This window comes from Photinus pyralis, unplaced genomic scaffold (assembly GCF_008802855.1).
Source record: "Photinus pyralis isolate 1611_PpyrPB1 unplaced genomic scaffold, Ppyr1.3 Ppyr1.4_LG1, whole genome shotgun sequence".
Classification (NCBI taxonomy): Eukaryota; Metazoa; Arthropoda; class Insecta; order Coleoptera; family Lampyridae; genus Photinus; species Photinus pyralis.
Window position 1 is genome coordinate 66,784,471 of NW_022170249.1, and position 25,379 is coordinate 66,809,849.

Consider the following 25,379-nt stretch of genomic DNA (forward strand, 5'->3'; position numbering starts at 1 on the left):
AATTAAATGCACCATCGAGTGTCACATCATTTTAAAGGCTATACAATTCTCTTTACAGAAATACCCACAAAACCATATTTGGATAGCTAATCTTGTTTTGTGGTCGATAAAATTGAAACCCCCACTTTATACAATTCAAATAAAAATAAGCCTAGGACTAATTAAAGACTAATTTGTACCAACAGCCGGAAAACCGATTTTTAAAGTGGGAGTGTTAACTTGAAATCAAGTTGGCCTGACCAGAATAATAATAATACAAAGATCTAATGCAATATATTGTAACGTACATTTAATTATGAACTTTTATTCCTTCCATGTTGAAATTGAAACTGAACCCAAACACGCTCCAATTCCCTTAGTAGTGAAACATTTCTTTAACGGTTTTGAAACGTTTGGAAAGGTCTAGAACGCGGATTATATTTCACGGAAGGAATGCACCGCCTACCCATTCCTTATAGTCCCACGCCTATGATTAATCTTTCATGGCGCCTTGATGTCTATCCGGATTTCTGGAATCTTGGCTAAAATATGAAGCACTTGGATGTTATTGCTATAAGTATATTTGTTGTTGATGTTTTTAATGATAATTTTATTTAAGGTATTGTTAATATTATCTGTATATTTATAAATGGGTAGAAATTAGTCTTTAATTCATATTTTTGCTGCAAATATGAAATTTTTCAATCGGAAAAATCGGTTTGTCGGGGGAACTAAGCGGGTAAAAACTATTCCTTAATTAGTCCTAAATTGTATTCATATTTTTATTTGATTTGGGCCAAGTGGGAGTACCAACTTTACCGTCCTCTCAAAACAGGTGTTATGGTCCAGAGCCGGATCTTCCACTTACAGTTGCAACTATAAACAACTTAGTAACTCAAGACACCTAAACCCAACCCATAACACTAGGTGGAACATGATATTAGATTGTCGCCACGCGATAGAAGCCTTCAAGGACCACATCGTAGCCTGGAGCGTTTTTGCACAGTGCTATCAAGAGAGAACCTAAGGTTACTTGTGCGCATACTTTCTGAGTATACTTTCTTGGCACTGCATCTAAACAAATGGACCGCAGATAGTACAAATGGTCCGAATTTTCGGTCTAGGTACACGTGGACCCTGTCCACCCTCCTATCGTAATCCAGAATCCAATTCACTCCTTAACGTCGATGGACCGGAGGGTGGAAAACTTAATCACAATTAAAAAATGAAAATCTACGTTATTTTCCTAAAATATTGTTACAAAGGCCAATATTATAAAATACAGTTAGGAACCTACTATTATTTGAAATCAATTGACACAATTACAACGACAGATACATTGCAGGAAATATAATGGAAGTTACACTATTAGAGGAACCTAAATCTTCATTTGTGCAATGGTGTGTTTAAATCTAAATCACACAACCGTAAATTCAATTCTCAATTAAATATTTGTGAGCACTTTGTAATTTACGTACTTTGAAACCTACTGTACCTAATAAGAAACAAATCTGTAATTTCCCGCAACTCAAATGAATGTTTAAACTTTTGAAATCTAATTACAACTTTTTAACTTTAATTATACATTGAGAGTAGTTAAGTTAAGTTCGTGTATAATGGCACACCTCTTACCCTATACAACTTTTTGAGAAAGGAATAAAATAATAAATAGTAGCCCTTTGTCAATCGTATCCAGTGGTGGGGTTAACGTTCAGTGTAGGGCTAATAAAGTTTGCCAGCATTTGCAATACAACCGTGAAGTCCAAATTAACTATCGATTCCGATTCTTTATAATTGAATGAATAAAATAAATGTAGTCTGTGAAGAACTCAACCCCCACAGTGAAATGCGAACTTTTATAAAGGTGTACATAAATTGTACGACGGTATATTAGCGTCAAACTAAAAGAATGTACACTTGAGAATTCCGAGAAATAATTTTAGAATTCTCGAATGGAACCCAATTTTTTACACTTTCCGAAGAACATACGAATATTTGAACACTCCTAAAACACTACCTTCTAAAATTTTTTCATCTTTTTCCCTGAAACTATGCTTCTTACAATTTTGTGTATAATTCTCCCAGAAACCCACTCTGTAGCTGCCTGAAGTGTCACGAGAGTCTCGGTCATTTTCGAAAAGTTAGCTTTCTGAAAAGTTTCTGAAGATTTTAAGGCGAGCTTTCAAGTTTCGGAATCAACCGAAAGCCTCATGACTTCGATTCGAAGATTTTGTTCTCAAGATCCTGCGATTTTCTCTCATAATTTTTTCTCTATTTCACAAAGGTAATAAAGGACCTCAAAATAATGCGCGTTTAGTTTCAGGGGTACGCCAGTTGCGTCCTTGTTTACCCACTTGCTAACCAAAAAAGGTTCCGATAGAATACGCCGCCTTTCAAAATCTGCCTCAAATTTTTCGATACTGACATTTTTCTTAAACTTTTACGTAATTCTTGCCCAAGGAATTCCACACAGAATTTCTCTCTGAGTTGCAGTATTGTTAATATATGTTCTGCAATTTTCTGGTTTAGAGCCTGTGCTACTTTTTCCAGCAATTTTCTTGCAATTTAGCTTTTTTAGCGCATTTTTTTTTAATTAAACGAGTATATTATTCCTATAACTTCAAAGTGTCAATTTATACGCCGGTATGGTAATTTTTTAGAACTGGATAAACATTGTTATGCAACATTATTGGAAAAATACTGAGTATAAGTATACGACTATTTCAAACAAAAACATCGTTAGTTAACGTGAAAGATTCAATTTTTTTTGCGCCCATTCCTTTCAAATTGCTTTCTCTGAAAGTTACACAAACGTAGCTTTGAATGATACTTTTATCTTCTTTTAGGTTTATTTAAGTAGTTTTATGTGTTGTTTACGGTACTTGAAAAGTGCTGTTACAACGTACAAACACTTCATTCCTTTACATCTTCTGACATTTATGATCATTAAAATCATACACCGTACCTGAAATGGAGTTTCTTATTTCTAATACTGATCATTTTTGTTACAGCGCCAAAGAATCACGTAATAATTTTGGACTTTAGAGAATACTTCGATTTAGAATATAGCCAAGAGTGTAAAAATGACTTTTTAGAAGTACGTGATGGACCACACGGTTATAATGATTTATTATACGGACCATTCTGTGGAACGACTTTTCCGCCTGAAATTACCTCTACGGATAGATATCTTTGGATATTCTTTCGATCAGATGAAAATATCGAAGCGAAGGGCTTTAGAGCTGTTTTTAGATATCAACTGAGAGATAGTAGTCGTAAGTAGTTCCATCAGGAAGTCATCTTTATATTTATAAGATTTTGTATTTTCCAGTCAAGACGCCCGAGTTGAGAGAGTGCCGAATCGATCGGGTGGGTTTAGAAGAGGGAATTATTAGCAACGCCGATATTCCCACCGATGTTAAGGATTACATTACCGAACACAGTATGCCCGTTGACTGTCTTTGGGCGATAACCGTGGAATCAACAAAAATGGCAAGTAATTACATATTCGATTAACATGGTGATTATTTCGTTTTGTCTATTTTAGGTGCAGATCGCGTTCACTGACTTTCAGCTATCGAAACCTAACGACTGTGAAAATAATTTCATCGACGTCTTCAGCAATCGAACCGATTTGCCTTCCAGATTAAATAATTTCTGCGGTTCCGTTGCAGACATCGTGTCGTCAAAGAGTCACATTATGTTTATTAGATTTTTTGCTCGGCCGAAAGCGTACGATTCGTCTTTTAAAGCATTATTCACAGCGTACAGAGATGTCGATAAAGTCTCTCAAAGTAAGTCTAATATTCAAAGTAGATTTCAAGATTACATTTCTCGCTTGTTTCAGAATGTTTAGCGGATGAATTTGATTGCGACGACGCTACTTGTATAGCCAAGGAATTGGAGTGCAACGACCAGAAGAATTGTCGCTCACAATGGGATGAAGAAAACTGTCACGTAAGTTTATTTAGTTTTAGTATTGTTCCAGTTTAGAACCACGCTCGGGCATTTTTTTCTAAAAACTTCTCGGAAAAGTGAAAACTTCTGAAAGTTCGTCTTTTCGTTACTGATATCTAGTGTCGTTTATGGTTTGAAATTACGGAGCCATAAAACATTTAAAATGAGGCTCAGTCCGTCCGAGGCCGCAACAGTTTTCAATATATTTAGGTCGTTCTTTTTGAATTCGGTAGCTTATGGCTCTGACACCTGAGCCAAAAAAAATCTTGTCGATTGATGTGCGCAAGCCAAGTTTATAGACATTTCTTTGAAATTGTAACCATAGATGCTTTTAGTAAAGATAAACTTAGCGCATATTTATAGTAAAAATTAAATGTGCAAACTGCGCACTGCCATCCTCCTCCTATATTTTTTAAAATTAACCACCAGGTGGTAAAGGCAAACATATCGCGTAATGTAACAATCAGATGTACGCATGCGCAAATTGCGCAACGCCAACTTTCTTATTTATGGAAACATAAATGTTGACACTACATCAGAAAAAGTTGAATTACTCGCAAAGTTTGAAATTAGCAGCACAAATTAGCACGAAGTATGAGCACAACATTATGAAATACTGGGAACTTAATTCCTTTCAAATCGACACTACAACTTCACGGACCGTAATTGATTTTCCTAAGTGTGGTGAGAAAATCTTCAAGTGTGCTGCAAACAATATTGCCTTTCTGAATCTTCTTACAGTAGGGACCAAACCGACGTCCAATCTCTAAAAATGAAAAAGGTAATGTAGAAAAACTAATGTTTTGTTGTAACCACTGTATTGATAAAAACGGTGCCTGGGTGATTAAGCTGTACGTCAATATACTAACAAAGCTCCTAATAGAAAAAATGATTAGATAATTTGAACTTTAAAGTCCACAACTTGTATTCGAATTTCCGTAGTGGCGTAACTTGAAATTGTTTGGCTCCTGTGCCAACAATCCTTGGTCATTTACGAGTATCGTTATCACAGATGGATGCTTTGACACCTAACATACCGGGTGATTCATTAGAAGTGATGATCGCTTGAATTTCGCGCGTAAGGTTTTAGTATTTTTTGCATTGTTAGATTGACGGTTTGAATTTCGTTAGTAATTTTGTTCTGTCATGACTGTCATTTAAGAAACCAGTGTCGCCGTTAATTGTTGTGTGCCATTTGTGGTTTATTACTTTTTCCATTTTGAACAATTTTTGGAGTTGATGCACTAAAATATGTAAGAAACGTGACTGTGTCTGGTGTTAGTTTATAATTTGTGGTAAAACAGAAGCAGTATTTGAAGATTATAAATAAGTAAACGATTTACTGAAAGCAATTAAATAAATGATCATCAGTTCGTACCAACTTCAGAATTTTTTTGATTTGCGGGAAAGTCAAATTGTCCTCACTTCTAATGAATCACCCGGTATAACTTTTTTGGACATAATTTATGACGCATGAATATAAAATTTATCGCAAAGTTCTAGTTGTTCATGAAGAGTGCTTGGGGGTAAATATAAGGTATAAAAGTCTCAAATGTAACATTTTGGGCTATAAGTCGAACTATTGGGGGCTAACGTGTTGTTTTCAACTATTTCAGTTTCGTGATCGAATTGGATGGATACAACTCACTTTTAGTTTAATTTTATAAAATGAACAGGAAAGGGGGAGTATTGCTGTATTGCTGGATTGAGTTCAACTTGACGTTAATGATTTGTTCCCGTTCATATTTTACCAGTAATTAAAAAATAGAAAGTATAAGTGGCATGAAAACTAGCATAAGACGAAGAACCGATGTTTTCAGACAATAGAAACTTGATTATCGTATTTTCGTATAAAACAAAGTAGAAAACCGTAGTGTTTTAATTAATTCCAAATAAGGGAAGTAAGAAGGCAAGTATCAAATTTTGCGCATTCGTGCAAATAACGATACGCATTTTTCTTGTATAAATTCGTCGTCTTCCGAGCCCGCTTCCTTTGCTATGCGATCCGAAAAGTCTTTAATAGGTGTATACTTCATAAAACTGAAGAAGTACTCTTTGAATAGCGAAGACGCAAAGCCTTGAATCCAATATTACCTTTCTCATTACCGCTAACGAAATCAAAACTTCTTGCAGGGCTATTTTCGTGTACAATGCAGACGCTCTCAACCCTAACAGAAGATCCTGTCAACCTTTAATATTAGTTGGTATCCAATTTTACCTCCAGCGCGTACTTCTTACTCAATCTGCATTTCAATCGACAGCTGCCTTTCGGAATTAATCAAAGTTTCGAGTGATATCGTTCGTCCTGTTACCTATCCAATGAAAAATTTTTGAAAATAAAACGCATAAAGCGCCGTTTGTATTCCAACAGCAGAAACCTAAGCAAAAGGCAAGGATGTTTTGTTTTCTGCAATATTATTTGGCAAGGATTTTTGTGCCAACATATCTTTACGAAACGAATATCCCATCTTTCCCATTTTCTAAACGTAAAATTGTAATTGTAATCAGAGTGGAAATTATCGGGAGCAGCTGTGGGCAATATTTATGCGATAAATTCTGACTAATTAAATCTCCAAACCTAATCAAGCACTTGTACAACTTTATTAACTCTGTCAATACTTAATCGCCTACCGACGTTAAATGAACTATTTCAATATCTGAATAATGTAGCCGAGTCGGTGCGCTTTTCCTACTACAGTTTGTGATAATAACCAAGGTTTAATTGTGGCACTATTGTATACACATTTGAACGTGTTCGTAGCACAAGGTAGGTGGATGCAGAAGCATTTCGAAACGGAAACTTTGTATAAACAAAGACTTCTCAACCCTTCTCAGTTTCAGTATCCTAATTTATAAATCATCACGCTTACCTAATTAAACTCATTGATTATTAAAGGAACAACCGTTTTAGCATCATAATGTAATGGCCACCATTCAAAATTTGTACGTTAAGCCACAGTCACAGAATATGCTTCGCCTGATAAATTAGACTACTCGTTGTATGTGAATTTTGAAAGATGGTTGCCGATTTGAATTGGAAACAAACCTGGCTTCAGGTTTTTCGAAATTTAGAGTTGAAATCTTGTTTACTCACTGGAATAATGAACCAATGTTCCGCAGTAGGGAAATGTCAATTTTCCTCTTTGTATACTTAGGACAGCCATTAAAATCGTCTTGAAACTTTTCACCGGTTTCTGTTTAATCCAGAATCTTACTATCGCCCCGTATAAAACAGAGAGGTGCACAAATTGGGTTTTTTATCGTATAACCATTGAATAATATATTATTCAATGGTATAACTAACCACTCCAAGTATAAACGCAATGACACGTTCTGCACTTTCGATCACAACGCTTTTGTGGTAAAAATTAATTTAAACGTAGTTACGATGATCAAAAAATGCAACAATACTTTCCACGAATTGGCGGTAGGTACCATTTTTCCTTGTAATTCGGCAATTAACTTCAGCTTGCGCAATACAAATATCACGTCGATTACGCAGCCGTTAAACTTCGTAGCTTGCGCAATACAAATATCACGTCGATTACGCAGCCGTCCTTCGAAAATTTGCAGTTGGGTTCACCTGTAAGGTTCGATGAAGAGTCTCTGTTTTCCACCGAATTTTTACTAATGTAGTAGCCGCATCAAAAAACCGAAACGACGCAAACCAAGCTTGATTGAGTCACGTTTTTAGCGCATTTCCACAAAAATAAAAAAAAAATGCGCTATTGTGGCCACTTTGTCCGTCCGTCCGTCCGCTCGTTTTGCGACGCTACTAGTTCTTTATCTTAAGAGCTATGTTCTACTTTTTTCGCTATTTGGTTCGTTATGGTGTCGAGTCTTGTACCAAAAAAAGGTAAAAAAACAAAAAACCGTTTTTTACATGTTCCATAACATTTATTAACGATCCTAGAGATCGTTTATAATTTTGCATTGCTATCTGTCGTCTGCCTGTTGGTCTGTCCGTCTGTTCCTTTGTCTGTCTGTCCATCTATCTGTCCGTGTGAACGATAACTTTGTTTAGAAATGTTCGATCGCTTTTACATCTCCGTTAGTTATGAACTGAATTGCATGAAATTCAATATGGGCATAGATTTAGCCATATAATACGCAACGCCAAAAGTTGAATCGAATCGATTCAAAATTCACAGTGCCCTTTTCGCATCTCGACCATTTATAAACCGAATTGCAAAATTTTTTACTTATAAAAGCATTTGAATGAAATTTGATACATAGGCACTTGGAATAAAGGAAAATCAACTGCCAATTTCAAAATTTGGTTTTGCGCATGCGCAGTGCCAACTTTTTGATTTATGGAAGAATTTAAATGAAATTTGATACATAGGCACTTGGAATAAAGGAAAATCTAGCGCCAGTTTCAAAATTTATTTTGCGCATGCGCAGTGCCAACTTTTTTATCTATGGAAGCATTTAAGTGAAATTTGATATTTAGGCGCTTGGAACAAAGGAAAATCTAACATTAGTTTCAAAATTTAGGTTTGCGCATGCGCAGTTCCAACTTTCTTATTTAGAAAAGCATTGAAATGAAATTCTTCTCATAAACTGACATTGAAGTAGCACAATAAAAATGGATTGCCCATGTGCAACGCTATCTTTCATATTTGTGGCCGGATTTTTACGATTTTATAGAAGTTGCATCTTACAAATGGGAAATGAATGCAAGTGGAAATGCGCTTTATGTAAGTCGTTTACGATTACTTTTTAACTTGTTTATACATGTAAAAGTATAACAGAAAGTCCGTCCCTCATGCTACGTAAGAACCATCTTTAGACCCGGAAACACAATGAAGCGGGACACGTATAAAAATGTAAATATTGACAAATTTGAACTCAAATCTTTCTAAGCATAAAGCAAGCACTTGTTACAAGACTGCAGATGCTTCATTCACGTGGTTCTCTAGTTTCCTCAGCTTCATAAGACGATTTCTATCGTTATAGGTTTCGGGGCTGCGGTTTTGGACACTGCATTCGGTTTGTTCTTCACTTTGCAAAAGGTAGTTCTTGTCCTATCTATAGTCATTGATTGGTTATTGATGTCGAAGGCTGTTGTTTAAGATATTGTATAGAGATATTCGCAATCTGTAACCTTAAAATTATCAACGAATTGTTTTTAAGTCGTACATTGGGTGCGTTTATCTAGCATATTTGTGGATATTTACAGGGGCGGACTAACCCGGGGGGGGGCGGGTGGCGGTTGCCACCTGGCCTGTAGATCAGAATGGCCCGTTGGAAATTTATAAGTATGTGCTGTATTTAGTTTCTTGCACTATTAATAAATTATTAACACGTTTCTCTAAGTGGGGTTGATATTAGGTTGTTAAAAAATTCTGTTTTAATTGAAGTGTTTTACAATGAATTTCATTTTTTGTCGTAGCATGAAAGTGCTGAAATACAATGATAGGCGACGCACCTCGTGTGGATTGTATATTTTGTTACTTTTAATTATCAGCTGCAATTTTAAAAAAAACTGTATGGTAATTTTCTATAAGAAAACTTTTTTTTCGGGTCGATCTGAGACAATTTTTTCTTCGGGGCTCAAAAAAAGGCAGTGTATTACCTTCCTTTTTTACCAAAAATCGACTACACCAAAATTTCTCGGGAAAACACTTTTTTTTATTAATTTGGGTGCGTAGAATCCAAATCAATTCGTACTTTTTCGATCAGACTTCTCAATCAAAAGTTATAGACTAGAAACCAATTTCCAAAAAAATTCAAAGGGCTGTAACTTTTGAACTAGTAGCCCAATCTTGGAACTGTTTGAAATTATGGATTCTACAGGCACCATTCTATAAGAAAATTTTTTTCTGGGTTGATCTGAGACAATTTTTTTTCGGGGCTCAAAATTATTAACACGTTTCTTTAATTGGGGTTGATGTTAGGTTGTTAAAAAATTCTGTTTTAATTGAAGTGTTTTACAATGAATTTATCATTTTTTGTCGTAGCATGAAAGTGCTGAAATACAATGATAGGCGACGCACCTCGTGTGGATTGTATATTTTGTTACTTTTAATTATCAGCTGAATTAAAAGAAAACTGTATGGTAATTGATTTTCGAGAAAGGAGTACTGTTTTTGTGGTGCACCTCAGAGCTACCCCCCCCCCCCCGCCACCTTCATTACTACACTAATACTTTAATGGCCCGTAACGTATGCAATTCCACCTGGTCCTTAAGTACCCAGTCCGCCCCTGGATATTTAGGTACACGAAGGGTATACAATCGGATTATTCTGTGCTAGTAATGCCCGAAATCGTTCATAATTCACAATCGGATTTTGATTACTCAGCAAAATAATCGATTAATGGATCGGTGAATCGACTACTTGACAACCAATCATTTGATTAAGAAAACAATAGATTAATTATTCGAGTATCAGTCTTAGACCATATAATACATGGACTGCTATTAGCCCTATGCTTTCAATACAAAATGGTTGGTCACGGACAGAGGGCATTGTAGTTGGGGGTATGTGAATCTCAGGGTAAACTAAAGTCGTATGAACACCTTTCGGTTCGCGTAAAGAGTAGCTTTTGTAGTATGGGAAGCTTTAAATACTCCTGAATCCTGATTATCTTCTATACGTCCACAAATACGAATAGGTTTGCTTTTTTTGCCATATCTGGGCAATTAATTAATTGACGTTTGTTAATTTATAGGTTGACAGCCTCAAATCGTGTCTCATCGGACAGACTCGTTTATCCTGAAACGTACATACCAGGCAATGTCCTTGGCCATATTTTAGTTACAATTAGCAATCCATGTACTCTATGGTCTAAGGTATCAGTCAGTTAATTAATCTAAGAATGTTCGGTAACTTATTTGTTATTGGTCGTTTGCGACGACAGTAATTTAATCTCAGTATAAATTATTTTTATGGCAAACGTCATCTCAGTAGAGAAGCACAAGCATTAACATACAAGTATTCACTACAGTCACACTGTGCTACAGTCTACTATATAATGCATTAATCAGTCTAATCACATAATCCATGTCATTGATGGTACCTACGTTAAATATTTCGCCAGCATAAAACGGATCAGTTTGACTATTCTTTCGACTTTAAACTGGATGCATAAAGTACCTACCTATAGCAGTTGCTGGCTACTTTATTCCCATTGCACAACATTACGAAAGCGTATACTCGCAATCGCAATGTGATTTGCGTACCTACCTAATACACTACTGGTTTAAAACGACACAATTATTAACCTAATGAACGAGCTAATAAAGAACTGAGAACCGAAAACCCACCGGTAATAGAATAGTAGTAATTACTGTAAGTACCATGTTAATGTAATGACCGCCGTATTTATTCCTTGTTACAGAAAACTGTAAGCGCTCCATTCTCCGAACTGCGTGTTATCGTCATAATGGTAGTCTTCTGCTTAATTTTGGCAGGAATGTGTCTCACATTTATCGTCAGTTGCATTAAGAAGCTAATAAGTGATCATCGCATCATCCAGGTAAGTGGCAACATCTTTGTTCGCATTTTTCCCATGAGAATAAGATTCTTTGGAGTGAATGCAAAAGACTTCATTAGTCAAGATTAAAATTAAACTCGAGCTCAAGTTTTTGTAGAGGGAATTTATAACCGTAAATGTAAGCTCGTTTAAATGATGGAATCATTTCTTTTGACAAATACAGAGATATTCTTTTAGGTACATTTTAACAAAGGAACCACTTTTCGATTATATATAACACACGGATAAGTACCTGGTTAGATCTAAATCAATTTCCATTATGCCATTTTCGAGGTAATGATCTTTGGGTTTTAATAATCATTTCCTATGGTTAGCGTAATTTTAAGGTTATACGTTAAACCTATAGTATACCAATATATGTAATCGTGTGGCGCAGTCTTAAATCTGGTATCTGCAAAATAAATCCTCTTGCGCCAGCAACGCACTATTACTATAAAATGATACATGCTGGAACCCGTTTTCCGTTCTTTTATACAACCCTTTGTGAGTACTCTCTCAAAATCAATTATAAAATTAACTTTTTTTTTCAATTCATTTGTAATTCTATACGATTTAGAACGAATAATTGAACATTTAATTAACTATACTAAATTAATTTAACAACTAATACCGTTTCCATTACAACATGTTTATAATTAATAGTGTGGTCAATTTATAACATTCATTGACGTGTAATATTTGTCCAATATATTTCAGGATATTCTTTGTTATACTCTTTTATCGCGCGTTACATTTACAACTTCCACTAAGTTATGGGCCCAGACGTCCGATAAATTAGTTGTTGGAAGTTTTGCGCGATTGAAGATCATTAAAGTAGTTAGAGCGCGTTCGGCTGAAGTCAAGCGATGTACTCGGCCTACCTATTACTTACGGTAAACGTCCCCAAAAAATGTTGTTACGAAGGAAACATAATTAGGAATACGGTATGAGTGGTATTTTGTACCTCAGCACAATGCAAACGTCATACATGATTTTTAAAAAGGTATATACAGTAGTCTACTTGACTAGTCTCCCTACTTTTCGACCCTGTTTCAAACCTTTGCACACTAAACAGTTGACGACACACCGCGACTAAATATTCACAGTGTAAGCGGTAAATCCTAAAGGAATATATTTATTTTTAATCAAAACGTATGCGAGACGTATGTAAAAGCCGGGAAACTAAATAATTTGGCGTTTTACGTGAAGTCGGTGTAGTGGATTTGGGTTTTCGATGTTGGCACCATAGATCCCCAGCCGCTATCTTGATCTCGATCCGATCAGTGTGTCAACAAGACGTGTGCAGGCCTTTATAAATATCGCTGGTTTTGGTGTTCTTTCTGAAAGACACCATGCCTTTTGTGAAGAAAAGTGCTCAGCAGAAGAAGGAAAAGATTGTCCTAGCTCAGCTATATACTAGACCTAGTGGAAAAGTCATCAGATTTAAACGCGTGCTGCATAGCGTGCCAGAGCAGACGCCGCTTCGGCGGTAAATATCTTCCTTATTTCATCATGAACATGTACTTTTCCGTGCATATTTAGATTCGTCACAAAATTTTCGCTTCTAATGAGACCCATCTCATTTAAGTCTTGATACAAAAACCTTCGCTAGCTCAGAAAAACTGAGTATGTCCATAAGAGCCCATGTTAAAATACCCTGTTTTTACTGTCAAATATCTCAGAAACGGCACATAGGAACACTTTTTTCTTTTGACCATTAGAAAGTGCGTCTCTCAGAGAATAAGTGACCAAATTTTCACCAACTTCTTGTTACTTTTACTTAGGCGCTCTAACTACTTTAAAACAGAATAACTGTCAAAAACGTAATGTGACGTACCTACTCTCGAACAGTCGATTTGTCTTAATCTCCTAGTCATATGGTTATTCGATTAGAAATCAACAAATGGCTCGCGCTAACATCCTTAATGCTACCAGAATCGAATTACTCAACAGAAGTAGGTAATTATATGTTACATGGAACATTCAAGTCGATGCGTTACTTGTGAAAGTAGATTTGTGTTCGGTATCCGTGAGAAACCAGAAGTTGAGTCAGGTACCGAAAACGCCGTTAATCGACAGTAACTACAAGACGCAGGGATCTTACAAGATCGCAAAGCGAGGTCAGAGCTCATACTATAATTTCACCTACGGAGCTAAAGCAAATATGGGGATGTGAAACTTAGAACGATGTATGGGTGAAATTACAAAGTATTTACGCATCAAAAGAACCAAACCCGAAAAGCAAGTTCATTTAAGCAATTCATTACTCAAAAAATATCCGATGAAAATGATGTGGGGGAACATTTTTCACGTTTCTTTGATATAGTTGCCAAACTCAACGCCATTAATGACTAGAAATCAATGACGATCTTCTCACAATTATTCGATTACATAGTCTTCAGGATAATTTTGATAATTTTAGATGTGTCATCGAGACGCATGACATACTGCGCGTCGCCTGACCCTGAATCATTGAAAATTAAAATAATTGATGGTAGCGATGGCAGGGAAAGAAAAACAGGGAAAACCGAGTCGTAAAACGCTGGTTTAAAACGTGTACACCATTACTCATACATAATGTTGTATTACTTACTATCACTCAGTATTACTCAAAACGTGTACACCAAAATACTCCACTCCCCTCGTGAAATACTGAGTCAAACGCAACAGAAAAATTACGATCAGATAACTACAATAAACAGAAACTGAACTGCAATATTGCGGTTATTGTAAGAGGAGAGGGTGACATGGAATCCAAAAAATGTTAATACTCCAGGCAAAAATAAACAAAATGCAAGTTACGTAGACGAACGTTTCTTTAATCGCAACTTTGGTGTTTGGATAGTGGTTGCAAATCACATTTTTGTAAGAACAAAGATGCACCTTAAAACCTTGAAAACATTGACAGCTCAATACGACTTACTAGTTCAGCAACTGCAGATGTTGTTGCGACAGGTCGTGTCAATCTCAAAATCAAATCCCAGGGTAGGTACAAGAACGTACACCTCAAAAATCCTTATTCCTGATTGATTTACGAACAAACTTGTTATCTGTAACGAAAGTTGTAGAGAAAGATCACGAAGTTATTTTCAGAAATCGACATGATTTAAAGGGCAACGTCAAAATGACAGCCAAACTTCGGGACGATTTATTTTACGTTTGTGCCAAATCAGTACCAAATATGTCGATGGTTTGTACACGTGAATAGGTAGTTCCGTAACCGACAACACGCAAAATAAAATCGAACTATGGCATAGAGGATTCGGACATCTTAATTTTCAAGATCTCGTTGACATTCCCTAGTTTCTTTATATCCTTCTGATCTTCCAGGTTAATCGTTTGTTTCTTCATATTCTTTTCAAATTTCTTCAGTTAAGATTTTTTTAAATGTGCCATTCCTTCAGATGCTTGATACTCTTTAGTCTTGGGTTCTTCAAAATTTAAAAATTTTCTAGTTTTTTTTAGATCTCAGTTTTTCTTCAGATTATTTAATTTCTTTATTATTCCGTTTTTTTAAGTCGTTAGATCCATTGGATCGTTCAGTTTTTTATGATTCTCCGAATTTCTCATGTTTTTAGATTCTTGAAACATTTTTAGATTTTTCGGAAGTATTTTTCTAACCTTTCAGTATTTTAAAATCCTTTGATTTTTTAAATTAACCAGAGGCATATTTCTTTAAATTCACAAGATGGTTCGAGTTCTTTCCGATTTCTCAGATTCTCAAATTCCTCAGATCCATCCGGGTTCCTTTGATTTGTCACACGCTTCAGATTCTTTTGATTGGATGATTCTATGGATCTTCAAGTAAAAGATTCATAAGATTCTTCAAATCTTTCGTATTATTAAAATTGTTCTGGTACTTTCGTTTCGTCGAGTTCATCTAGCTTTTCAGATTTCATGGCACGTTTGGATTTATTATTTGCAGTGAATTCCCTGTATTTTCTTGCGCTTGGATTCTTTCGTTTCTTCTAGGGCTTTGAATGTTTCTACTTCGTTTCTTCTGATTCTTTTAATTCTACAAACTGACCAGATTTTTCGATTTTCCTTTTTTTTCGGAATCGTCGGATTCATCAAATTTTTAGGATCCTTCCAGCTTTTAAATTTGTTCAGTCCCATCAAAAATTTCTATTATTCTTCCTACTTTTTCTAATTATTCCGATTCTTACAATTCGTAAAACACATGCTTTTAACCTTTCGAATACTTTGGACATTTCGGATTCTTCCGCTTATTACAGTTTTTCTGTTTGTTCAGATTCTTCGGATTGTTCGTTCTCTCTGAATTCTATCTCAGATTCTTCATATTATCACAATAAGAAATAACATAGGATTTTTCTCACCTATAAGCTTTCTAAGATTTGATTACTTTGACACATGGTTTGAATGCAAAATGGGAATAAGAGATAAAAATATTAATGAATGAATTTTGGATCATTTTGGCAAAGCTAAAAAATTAATGATGATTAATTTATAAAACGTTGATCTTAAAAAATGTGTCAGCTGCATTGGATCCGTGGAAAAATGTGTTAGCTGATCATGTAAACATGTCGGAAAATTCATGAAAATCGGAGCATTTTGGCAAACCTGAAAATGTTATATGTTAAGGTTTATCATTTATAATTTCAGCTGGTATTCTGATTTGGAAAAACCTGTTAGCTGAACTTTCAAACTGCGGCGTAGCGTTTATTTGCGTGGAACGTGCCGCGTGAGGCAGTTTCGTTACTTAGCCAGTAGGCTGCTGTTTATGTATTTTTAGCGCATTTTTTAAGAATTAAAAAAAATGTGCTATTGTTTGCGTTTTGTCCGTCCGTCTGTCCATTCGTTCGGGCCCACTTCAGCCGTTTCGAACTACTTCTAGGGGAATGGTCCTAGAGTTCTGGAATGTTTGCAGTAGGTAGCCTATACCTTGCAGGTGTGCCAGACGGCCATCAAATTTCGCTGCCCACGAATTATTTTATTGAGATGCTGTTTTTGAAAGTAAAACGTACTACATTACTTTTACATACGACAACCAATTTTTATTACAATTATCATAATGTACTTATAATTTTTTTTGCATAAATGGAGAGGTAGATTGCGTCCTCTCATTCTTTTTTGCAAACAAATTACACATAATGTATTTGCATTTTCATATTCATCTTCGAGATCATTATCACAATTTATTATTTCACTATTGCGACGAACTTTGGCTGCTCGCGAATAGCTGGTGCTGAAGGAATTAAAACCCAATTAGTAGAGTTATTGTTCAAGTGTAATTTAATTAAAGATATTAATACAAAGTATCTTGTAATTCCTCAAGCGGTAGTCGGCGACAAAACGGCAAAACGGCGATACAGGGAACGGACGGAAGAACGGACTCGGGCGCCACCAGACGATAATCTCGCGCCTGGACGATGTCGGCGGTAATTACGGACGGACGGGTAGGTTTCGGTAGCCTCGGAAGTAGTCTTAATCGGAGATGATAATTCCAGGTGTTCGGCGGTCAGGTTCAGTAAATGCGGCCGTAATGTCTGGAACGCTAATAGTTATTTATGTATTAAGGGCATAATACTGATGTTTATATTCTCGAGGGCGACGAGTTAAAAAGCTCGAGGGCCTATGGCCCGAGAGCTTTTTAGTCGCCCGAGAGTATAAACATCAGTTTATGCGCGTGGTACATACACAATTTTATGTTTTACAAATAGTTTTCTTCGTTAAAATTCGTTTACAAAATAATTCATTATGTTTGATCGAGTATGCGTGGTTCGAATTTGTTAATGTGATTGAAACCATGCAAACGTCAAACGTAATTTTAAATAATTCAATTCATCATGAATGAGCAAGAAGTTCCAGAAACTATACGAAATAAGGCCAATCTTGTGATTTAGTAGGTATTGACAATTAATAATTGACGTTTCTAATTTTCAATGACCTGCAAATATTTGTTTGTTTTGTCATTAAGTATAAATGAGTTACTATGGTGATACTTAATGCCCTAGGGCATAAAGTGGTACTTTATGCCCGCGTATCACAGATATAAAATGTGCTATGATAGGTTAGTAAGACATAAAACAAAATAGGGCCTACCGGCAAATTCCCTAGCGGAAGAAAGGTAATTAGGTAAATTCGGGAAAACGGATAAACACAATAACACAATTCCCCCCTATACATATATATAATCACTAAAACGGCTTCGGCTTTGGAAATTTATAAAGAGGGACGCAAAAAATAAAGATCGCTTACGGTCAGTGAAACGTAAAAGATGCAAAGATCCAAAAAATATTACGGACTTACTTACGGCAAGTAGAACGCAAAAAGATCCTTCCAAAATTGAGCGTTTCGCTGATAAAGGAAACCCAATTTGGTAGAAGTAGAAGGAAACTCCAAACCGTAGCGTATTCAATACGAAATCGAAACCAATCAATTTCATTTTTAATTAATTATTCGGCTCCTGTTCGTCCTAAAAATTCACGAACAGCTGGGAATCGATTCCTTATTTAAGCGCGCAAAGATTGATACCACAATGGTCTCAATCGGCGCTCCTTTACTGTAATTCATTTAATTAGTGCATGCTAATTATACATACTCAAAAGACACAACGGAAGCTCATGAACTCATTACAATAATTCACTGTAGGTATGTTAATTGAAAGTTTTCGGACTCGGAGCAGGTGGCGGTTATCTAATTTTTGCAGGCACGACGCTAGCTGATAGCGGACAAAACAACTCGCTTCGGAACTTGTTCTATCCTTGCTTTTACTTATTATGGGGAACTCAAACAGCTTATAAACAATAAATTAACGGTGCTGAAACCAAAACATATTAATTGTTCTTCATCTTCTCCAGAACAAGACCCTTCAGTGGTTACAAAAATAATTCGAAAATTCCAACATCAACGGGTGTAGGCGAACTAATTAATTACGGTATCTCCTTGTCTCCATGGCATCGCGGAAACTTCTCAAAATTACGGTTTTCTACGTAACGAAGCTCAAACAAATCGTTACTATACAGGGTGGTCCTTGTAAACGGCAAAATCCACTCAGAAACTCCGGATGCTTCGTTACACTAACGTCTTGTGATTTAACTCCTTCTTCATTCTCGATATCTTCATTCGCTTGAATATTTTAGTTTTGACTTGAACTAAAAAGCACAAAGATAAAATTTAAAACAATTCAATTTCTTTCAGTTTCAAGAAAAACGAATTAAGTATATATTTACGAAAAATTGCGCAAACGCATAGAAGGACTCCGAATTTCTAAATGCGGTTTTCACAAGCTTAATTTATGGTAATAATAAAATAAATTACCTTGGTATACTTGAAGTTGATGGTTCGGAAGGTTTACAGATAGTCTGTATCTTGGAGGTAAAGCTGTGGACACGCTGGTAGCATAGCCAATGATACATGTAACTCATTTATTGTCTTTGGTAACACTACATTATTCAATGATAAACAGTTCTTTTTAGCGTATTTTCCTCAAAGTGAAAAATCGCTATTGGCTGCACTTTGACATCCGTCCGCCCGTCCGTCACACGTACTCGATTTTGGCGATAATTAACGATATTTTCAAAATATTATTTTGCGCATGCGCAATGCCAACTTCCTTATTTACTGAAGTATTTAAACTAAATTTACTACATAGGCACTTGGAATACAAGCAAATCTAACACCAGTGTTAACATTTGGTTTTGCGCATGGTAACTTTCTTATTTATGAAAGCAGACTTCGGCGATAGGCGGCTCATTTGAAAGAGAATAGGATAAGGATCTCGTGCCTACCGGTATTTTTTCCTAGCATTAGTATTATTAGGAGGAAAATACGCTCTCGTCATTCTTGTTTCCATAATGACTTTTTAAACTTGTTTCGAATTTCTAGCACACCCCTACACTTGCTTAACGTGGCGTTTGTGAGCGGCGTCAGCGGTTGCATGTGTTTCGAGCAGATAATGCAATAGGGCTTCGTCATTTCTGTAATTTCTATTTACATAATGCCAACAAAATGATTCTGTTAACTGAATCTTCCCCTAATCATCAATTGAAAAATTTAATGTAGGTACAAATTATGACAGTTTTAGGAATTCCAGTACTTAAACAGCAGCCTACTAGCTAAGTAACGAAACTGCCGCACGTTGAGCGCACCTGGTAAGCGCTCATTGAACCGAGCGCAACGAGTCGCACTCACCGCACGAATCGCATGTTTTAAGAGGTAAGCGCCCACTGATTCATGCCGAACGAACCGCATCAATCGCAGGAGCCGCATTTTGCTGATATAATAAATATATACGTCACCGGTTTTCAGTTTCGCACGACAAGAGTCGTACCACTAGACATTTGGCGTCCGTTGCGTGCAGGTTCCTTAGTATTTTTTTGAAAAATAAGCGACAGTGAAGAAGACGTCATCATTGTTGGCAGTTTATTAGCAGAAGAAGAAAATGTAAAAACGAAACGAAGCGTATGGGTACATAATATATGCAAGAAACAACCAAGGTTTGGTGAATTTAACTCGTTATTTCCCGATCTACTTGAAGATGAAGTGAAGTTCTTCCAGCCTGCGCGCTCACTACCCGGAATCCCGTCGTACGTCATCAACTCGCATCGTACGCGCCGAAGATATATTCTTTTCAAAAAATCTAGCCGCATTTACGGCAGTACGAGTCGTGCGACTCGAACTAGTCAAGTGCACTTTCGCTTAAACCAATGCAAAGAATATTTTCCTGCGATTCGTGCGGTGAGTGCGACTCGTTCGGCTCGGCTCAATGAGCGCTTACCTCACTACGCCGCCCGCGCCGTACTTTGAAAGTGCAGCTAACAGGTTTTTCCAAATCACAATACCAGCTATGGAAGATACAAACGTTGTTTTGCTATATGGAAAATATCACAATTGGATACTATTTCCTTTTCTTCCAAGATTTTTCCATTTGAGTACCGAAATGAGATTACGAGTTGCGGAATCTGAGAGTAACTATATTAATATGCTTTTTGAATAGAACGTGCTAGAAAGGTCTTTTCAAAGAGTAGATTCCTCGAGCATCTTTCCACAGAAAACTTCCCTTACAAGAATCCTTGTCTGTCTCGTAAAACCCACAAAAACTCTACTGAGGGATTGAAATACTTGCGGCACTGACGCCTGAAATAAACTCGGAACAACACATTTTCAATACCTGGTACTCTCGTCTATCAAGGCTGCTAATTATGTATGATCGGAATTTCGCAATAGAGTATTTAGCCTGAGCACGGGTTTATTTTATATATACCTATATAATAGAAATTATGTAAGCTTGCTGTGCAATACAGCTGCAAGGATGAAGGAATGCATTATCCTGAAATAATAAGCGTTAGGTAATAGACGTGGTATGAATGGCTAAGACTTAATCCGATTCTAGTGCTTATCTTTCATAGGACAGTAGGCACTATACAACGGAAATACCAAGTCTACTAGTGATTGAAGGGGAAATTAACGGTGATAGTAAATTATTTACTTTACTGATAATGAACTCTGCACATTTGGCTCACATTAACAAAATATAAAGGAATTAATTTTATTTCAGGAACACATTCGTCAAAGCAGAGAGCAACAATTGGACGAGCTCGGAAAGCAAGAGGAGATGGAAAAGAAACACTCAAAAATCGGATCTCATTCGGATAGTACACATTCGTCGGATTCCCAACGCTTTACTAGCGCAAATGCCATAATGGCTGACACCTCCTGCTACGTACCAGGCGGTGATATATTGCCAATATTAATTCGTAGTGAACACGGTGTTAGCCCAAACGGTGATATTTATTCACAAAACGGAGACGAGATGCAATTAGAAATGTGCGACAGCGCGTGTCAAACGAGGGAGAGTTTGTTCTTTCCTCACGACTATAATTCAGAACATAGTTCACCCGTTCACAGCATAACTTCACATTCAAAGCCGAGCCCCCCAGCGCCGTTTAGTACGTTCGGTTATAAAAAGGAGAACAAATATCGCGCCGAGGCGAGAATAGAAATGGAACGAGTTGAGCCTAAACCTCACGTGGACGATAAAAGACGTCCCTATAGTGTTCAAACGACGAAATCCGCACCAGACGTCATAGTGACCCACTGACATATGCCTTGCGCCGAGTGGGAGCCGTATAAAAGGAGACACCCCCGGCATGATATGAAGAACTCTCCTAAAATGATCGAAGTAATAGAAAGTCTTATAAAAAATGCCGAAACACAGACACACGATTGGGATTTCTATAACACGTGATATATAGTTAACCTGCATTTTTCTATAAACTAGATATTTTATAAATTTTCACACAAAAGACAATCCCCCAATTTCCCTTTTATCCCTTATCCTTTTTGTTTAACTCGATTATTGATTTTCGCTAGGTAGTTAATAAATGAATATGTACCAAACTGCCTGTGATTGATTCTGTGGACTAAACAGGCGAAAATAGCTAACTTATCAAACTATCAAACTGTGTATGAGGAAAAAACTAAAACCTTCACATAGAATAACTGCCGTTTTTTATTGAAATTGTGTATATATGTATTAAATAAATTTCATTACCATTGTTTTTGCTTTCTGCTTTTAATTAACAGCATTTTCAAGCGAGCAGCAACGTGGAGAAGTAAAGGTGACGCGCCAACAAAGGTAGGTAGGTACCTATTCATTTATCGATTTATAAACTAATTAAAAAGCACACCTGTTGTGAAGAAAGTGTTTGATAGAAAAAGGCCCGGTGGAAAACTGTTTATATGCATTTATCATAATATAAAACAAGGAGAAACCTTGGAACATGATGTGCTCGAAATTTAATACAATTCTACTCGTAGTATTGGTCCGTACATCTGCTGTGCCATTTGATACTACCATACGTTTATTTATCTTCGTATCACTATTTTTCAAAAGGAATGGTCAGTACAATTTTTTTCCGCAAAGGGTATGGGCATACACACTCAATTTAAACGTATTGTTATTAAAACTTGACTTGACGTTTAGAAATGCTCTGAGGTGAATGTGATTTCTGCCCAGTGCTCTGAATGTCAAAGTGAAGAGATTCAAAAAAACGCGTGTAAACTTTGGCAGGCTTCTCGATTCCAGGTAATCTGGTGAAAGGGCGATCTCCACTGTCGACACGGGAGTAGAGTTTCGAGAAATCGAGCTCGACCCCCCCCAGACCACCGGTCGGCGTGAGTAACTATGAGTCTCTGAACAAGATTCTCAACTAAATAAAATATTAAAAATTTTAGGAAACACTAGATTAATAATAAGTATGGATTCAAATTCAAAATCCACTATGTGATTTAACAATATTACAGATAAAAAAGGAAAAGAAAAAAAATAGAACAATTCATAGCAGAAAATAATTTAATAATATCAAATAAACCTAACAATCCACATACTTACATAGGAAACGGATTAACTAATATTGATTTAACTTTAATGAGTAATAATTTAATGGATAGAATATTTAATGAAAAAATAAAAATAGAAAATATAAACGATATCGAAGAAAATATTCTAAAATAACAAATAATATTCAAAACATATGTAATGAATCGATTTCTAAGCACCATAAATGTGATAAGTAAACTGTGATCAAATGTCTGTAATATGGCCCTTATCTCCTTATCATTTAAAAGACTTTGTAACTAAACATGGAAATGGGGTGCAATTTATAAATTAAATAAAAATAAAAAAGAAAATATACCTTCCACAATTAGATATGAAAAATGGCAACTACATGGATAGAAACAGCAGAAAAATTAGTAACAAAATTAATAACAGATGATGATTTAATTGAAACAACCGAATTACAAAAAGATAAAAAAAATTTTTGTAAACTGAAATTCAAAATTGTGATAATTTCGAAAAATTTAATCATAGTGAAATTTCTAATGCAGTATATAAACAAAAAGATAAAAAAGCTCCTGGTCCTGACTTAATAAACAACGAAATTATAAAAAAAGTATATCCTTTTATAAGGAAAAAATTAAAAATGTTATATAATTCCTGTTTAAAATTTGGATATTTTCCAATGTGTTGATTTAATAATTATTAAAAAATCAGGTGAAGGAAAAGATCCTTTAAACATAAAAAGTTATAGACCAATAGTGCTACTGTGCTGTTTAGGAAAAATATTAGAAAAATTATTAAATGATAGATTAAATTATTATTTGGAAAAGAACAAAATTTTATCAAATAAAGTGTTTGGTTTCAGAAAAGGAAGATCGACGGAAGATGCAATTTTAGAATTATTTAAAAACGTTGAAAATTCACAAAAAAATATATGTTTTAGGAATTTCAATAGATATAGTTGGTGCGGTCGACAATGTATGGTGGCCGGCTATTTTCTATGAATTGGAGAAAATTAAATGTGGTAGGTATATCAGTACAAAGAATTATTAAGTTATTTAACAGATAGAATTACAATATATAGCAACAAATATCAAAAAATAACAAAAGAAATTAGCAAAGGTTGTCCACAAGGATCGGTGTTGGGACCTACTTTTTGGAACATAACTTTTAATAATAGTTTTCAAAATAACATGTAGGAAATCGCATATGCAGATGACAACATTTTTATAATAGAAGAAAATTCAAGAAAAAAATTAGAAACTACCGGAAATGAAATAAAAAATTTTGAAAATTGGTATACTGAAAATAAATTAACAATATCACACGAAAAAACAGAAATGATACTTTTTAAAGGACATTTGAGGATTATTTAATTTCAATTTATACGACTTTTAATTTACTTTTCGCGAGTGTATTAAATCAGTTCAGTGATGACATTGATGGCTAAAAGGTGTTTTTCTATTTCGGTGTTACAATGAGAATTTTGTGCAACTGTTTTCGGCAAAAACAGTGTTTCAATGAGTTCCATTGTAACATTGTTTTTGGTTACTTTTCATCTCTAAGTTGGCAGTTCGCCAAGACGTCAACGTCAAATCATCAGATGTGAAATCAAATTACGTACGTAAAATGTATGTGTTTTCCTTGATTTTTGGTACACGAAGAACTTAATACATTCCAAATCAGCAGTTTACACATCCACCATAAATAAATGTATCTACGAATAAAAAATTACACATTCACGGAATTTAAAGTTTCCAAATGTCAGTGTTGTGTTTATCTACGCTGCCAACTTAAAATTTGTCAACGTAAATGGTGTTACCAACTTAAGACATATTAATTCTAAAGTTTCCTGTAGTTTTTCATAATTATTTTTTAATTAAATTAAAGCCCCGAAATAGAAAAAATAGTATGAAAAACACGTGTTACAATGCTTTATTGTACTACTCCTACCAATAGGTCGCATTGTAACACTTATCTTTCAATATACTATTTTAACGCCACCAAATTTTCAAACTTTTGTTGACAGTTGTCAAAAATAATTTATTTTCAAGTTGCTGTTCAATTTAAAACATTGTGAATTATAAGACTGTTTTCCTAGCGATAGCTATTACAAGACTGTGTTGAAATTTAAACGTCATGAACAATTTGAAACGCCTCAAAAAACAGCACGTCCAGAGGATTGTTACCTTCGTGGGAGTGTTTGTAAGGTAGGATTTTCATTTTAATTAATACTTTTCAAAAATGAATAACATTAACGAAACCAAAGACAATATAAACATTAAATTGACGAGTGAAAATGAAGCCGCGGATTCGGTTTTTTCATCTTGTAGTGAAATGGACATAAGTATACAAAAACAAAACCGTAAAAGGAAAATATTAGAAGACGATGATATAAGAAGATGATATTAAGTCTGACCTAGACAAGGAACAAATAATAGAAGCAATAATTAGACAAAACTTAACAGAGGGCGAAGACAACATCAGAGAAATAATAGATAACGAGCAAATAAAACTAAATTTTAAAACGAGACCTAAAGACAACAATGTACTAAATGGTATATTCGTATCTCAAATATACCCTTCAGACCCGATGAACATAAAATGCCAATCCACATTAAATGTTGTACGCGATCAAGGGAAGTCAATTAAATTTGTA

At 35.4% G+C, this 25,379-nt stretch overlaps 1 protein-coding gene across 2 annotated transcripts in view; it reads left to right on the forward strand.

Moving 5' to 3' along the window:
* Positions 1-21,551, forward strand: part of LOC116159949 (neuropilin and tolloid-like protein 2) — a 126,894-nt gene extending 105,343 nt beyond the window's left edge. The window contains exons 2-8 of one of the 2 annotated variants that reach the window (XM_031473061.1): positions 2,991-3,004; positions 3,075-3,254; positions 3,311-3,471; positions 3,527-3,773; positions 3,827-3,936; positions 11,281-11,418; positions 20,936-21,551. In XM_031473061.1, coding sequence (XP_031328921.1) covers positions 2,991-3,004; positions 3,075-3,254; positions 3,311-3,471; positions 3,527-3,773; positions 3,827-3,936; positions 11,281-11,418; positions 20,936-21,478 — 1,393 coding nt within the window. In that variant the 3' untranslated portion in view covers positions 21,479-21,551. Of the gene's footprint in view, positions 1-2,990; positions 3,255-3,310; positions 3,472-3,526; positions 3,774-3,826; positions 3,937-11,280; positions 11,419-20,935 lie in introns of both variants that reach the window. The other variant, XM_031473060.1, reaches the window with a different exon arrangement.
* Positions 21,552-25,379: the final 3,828 nt, after the last annotated feature.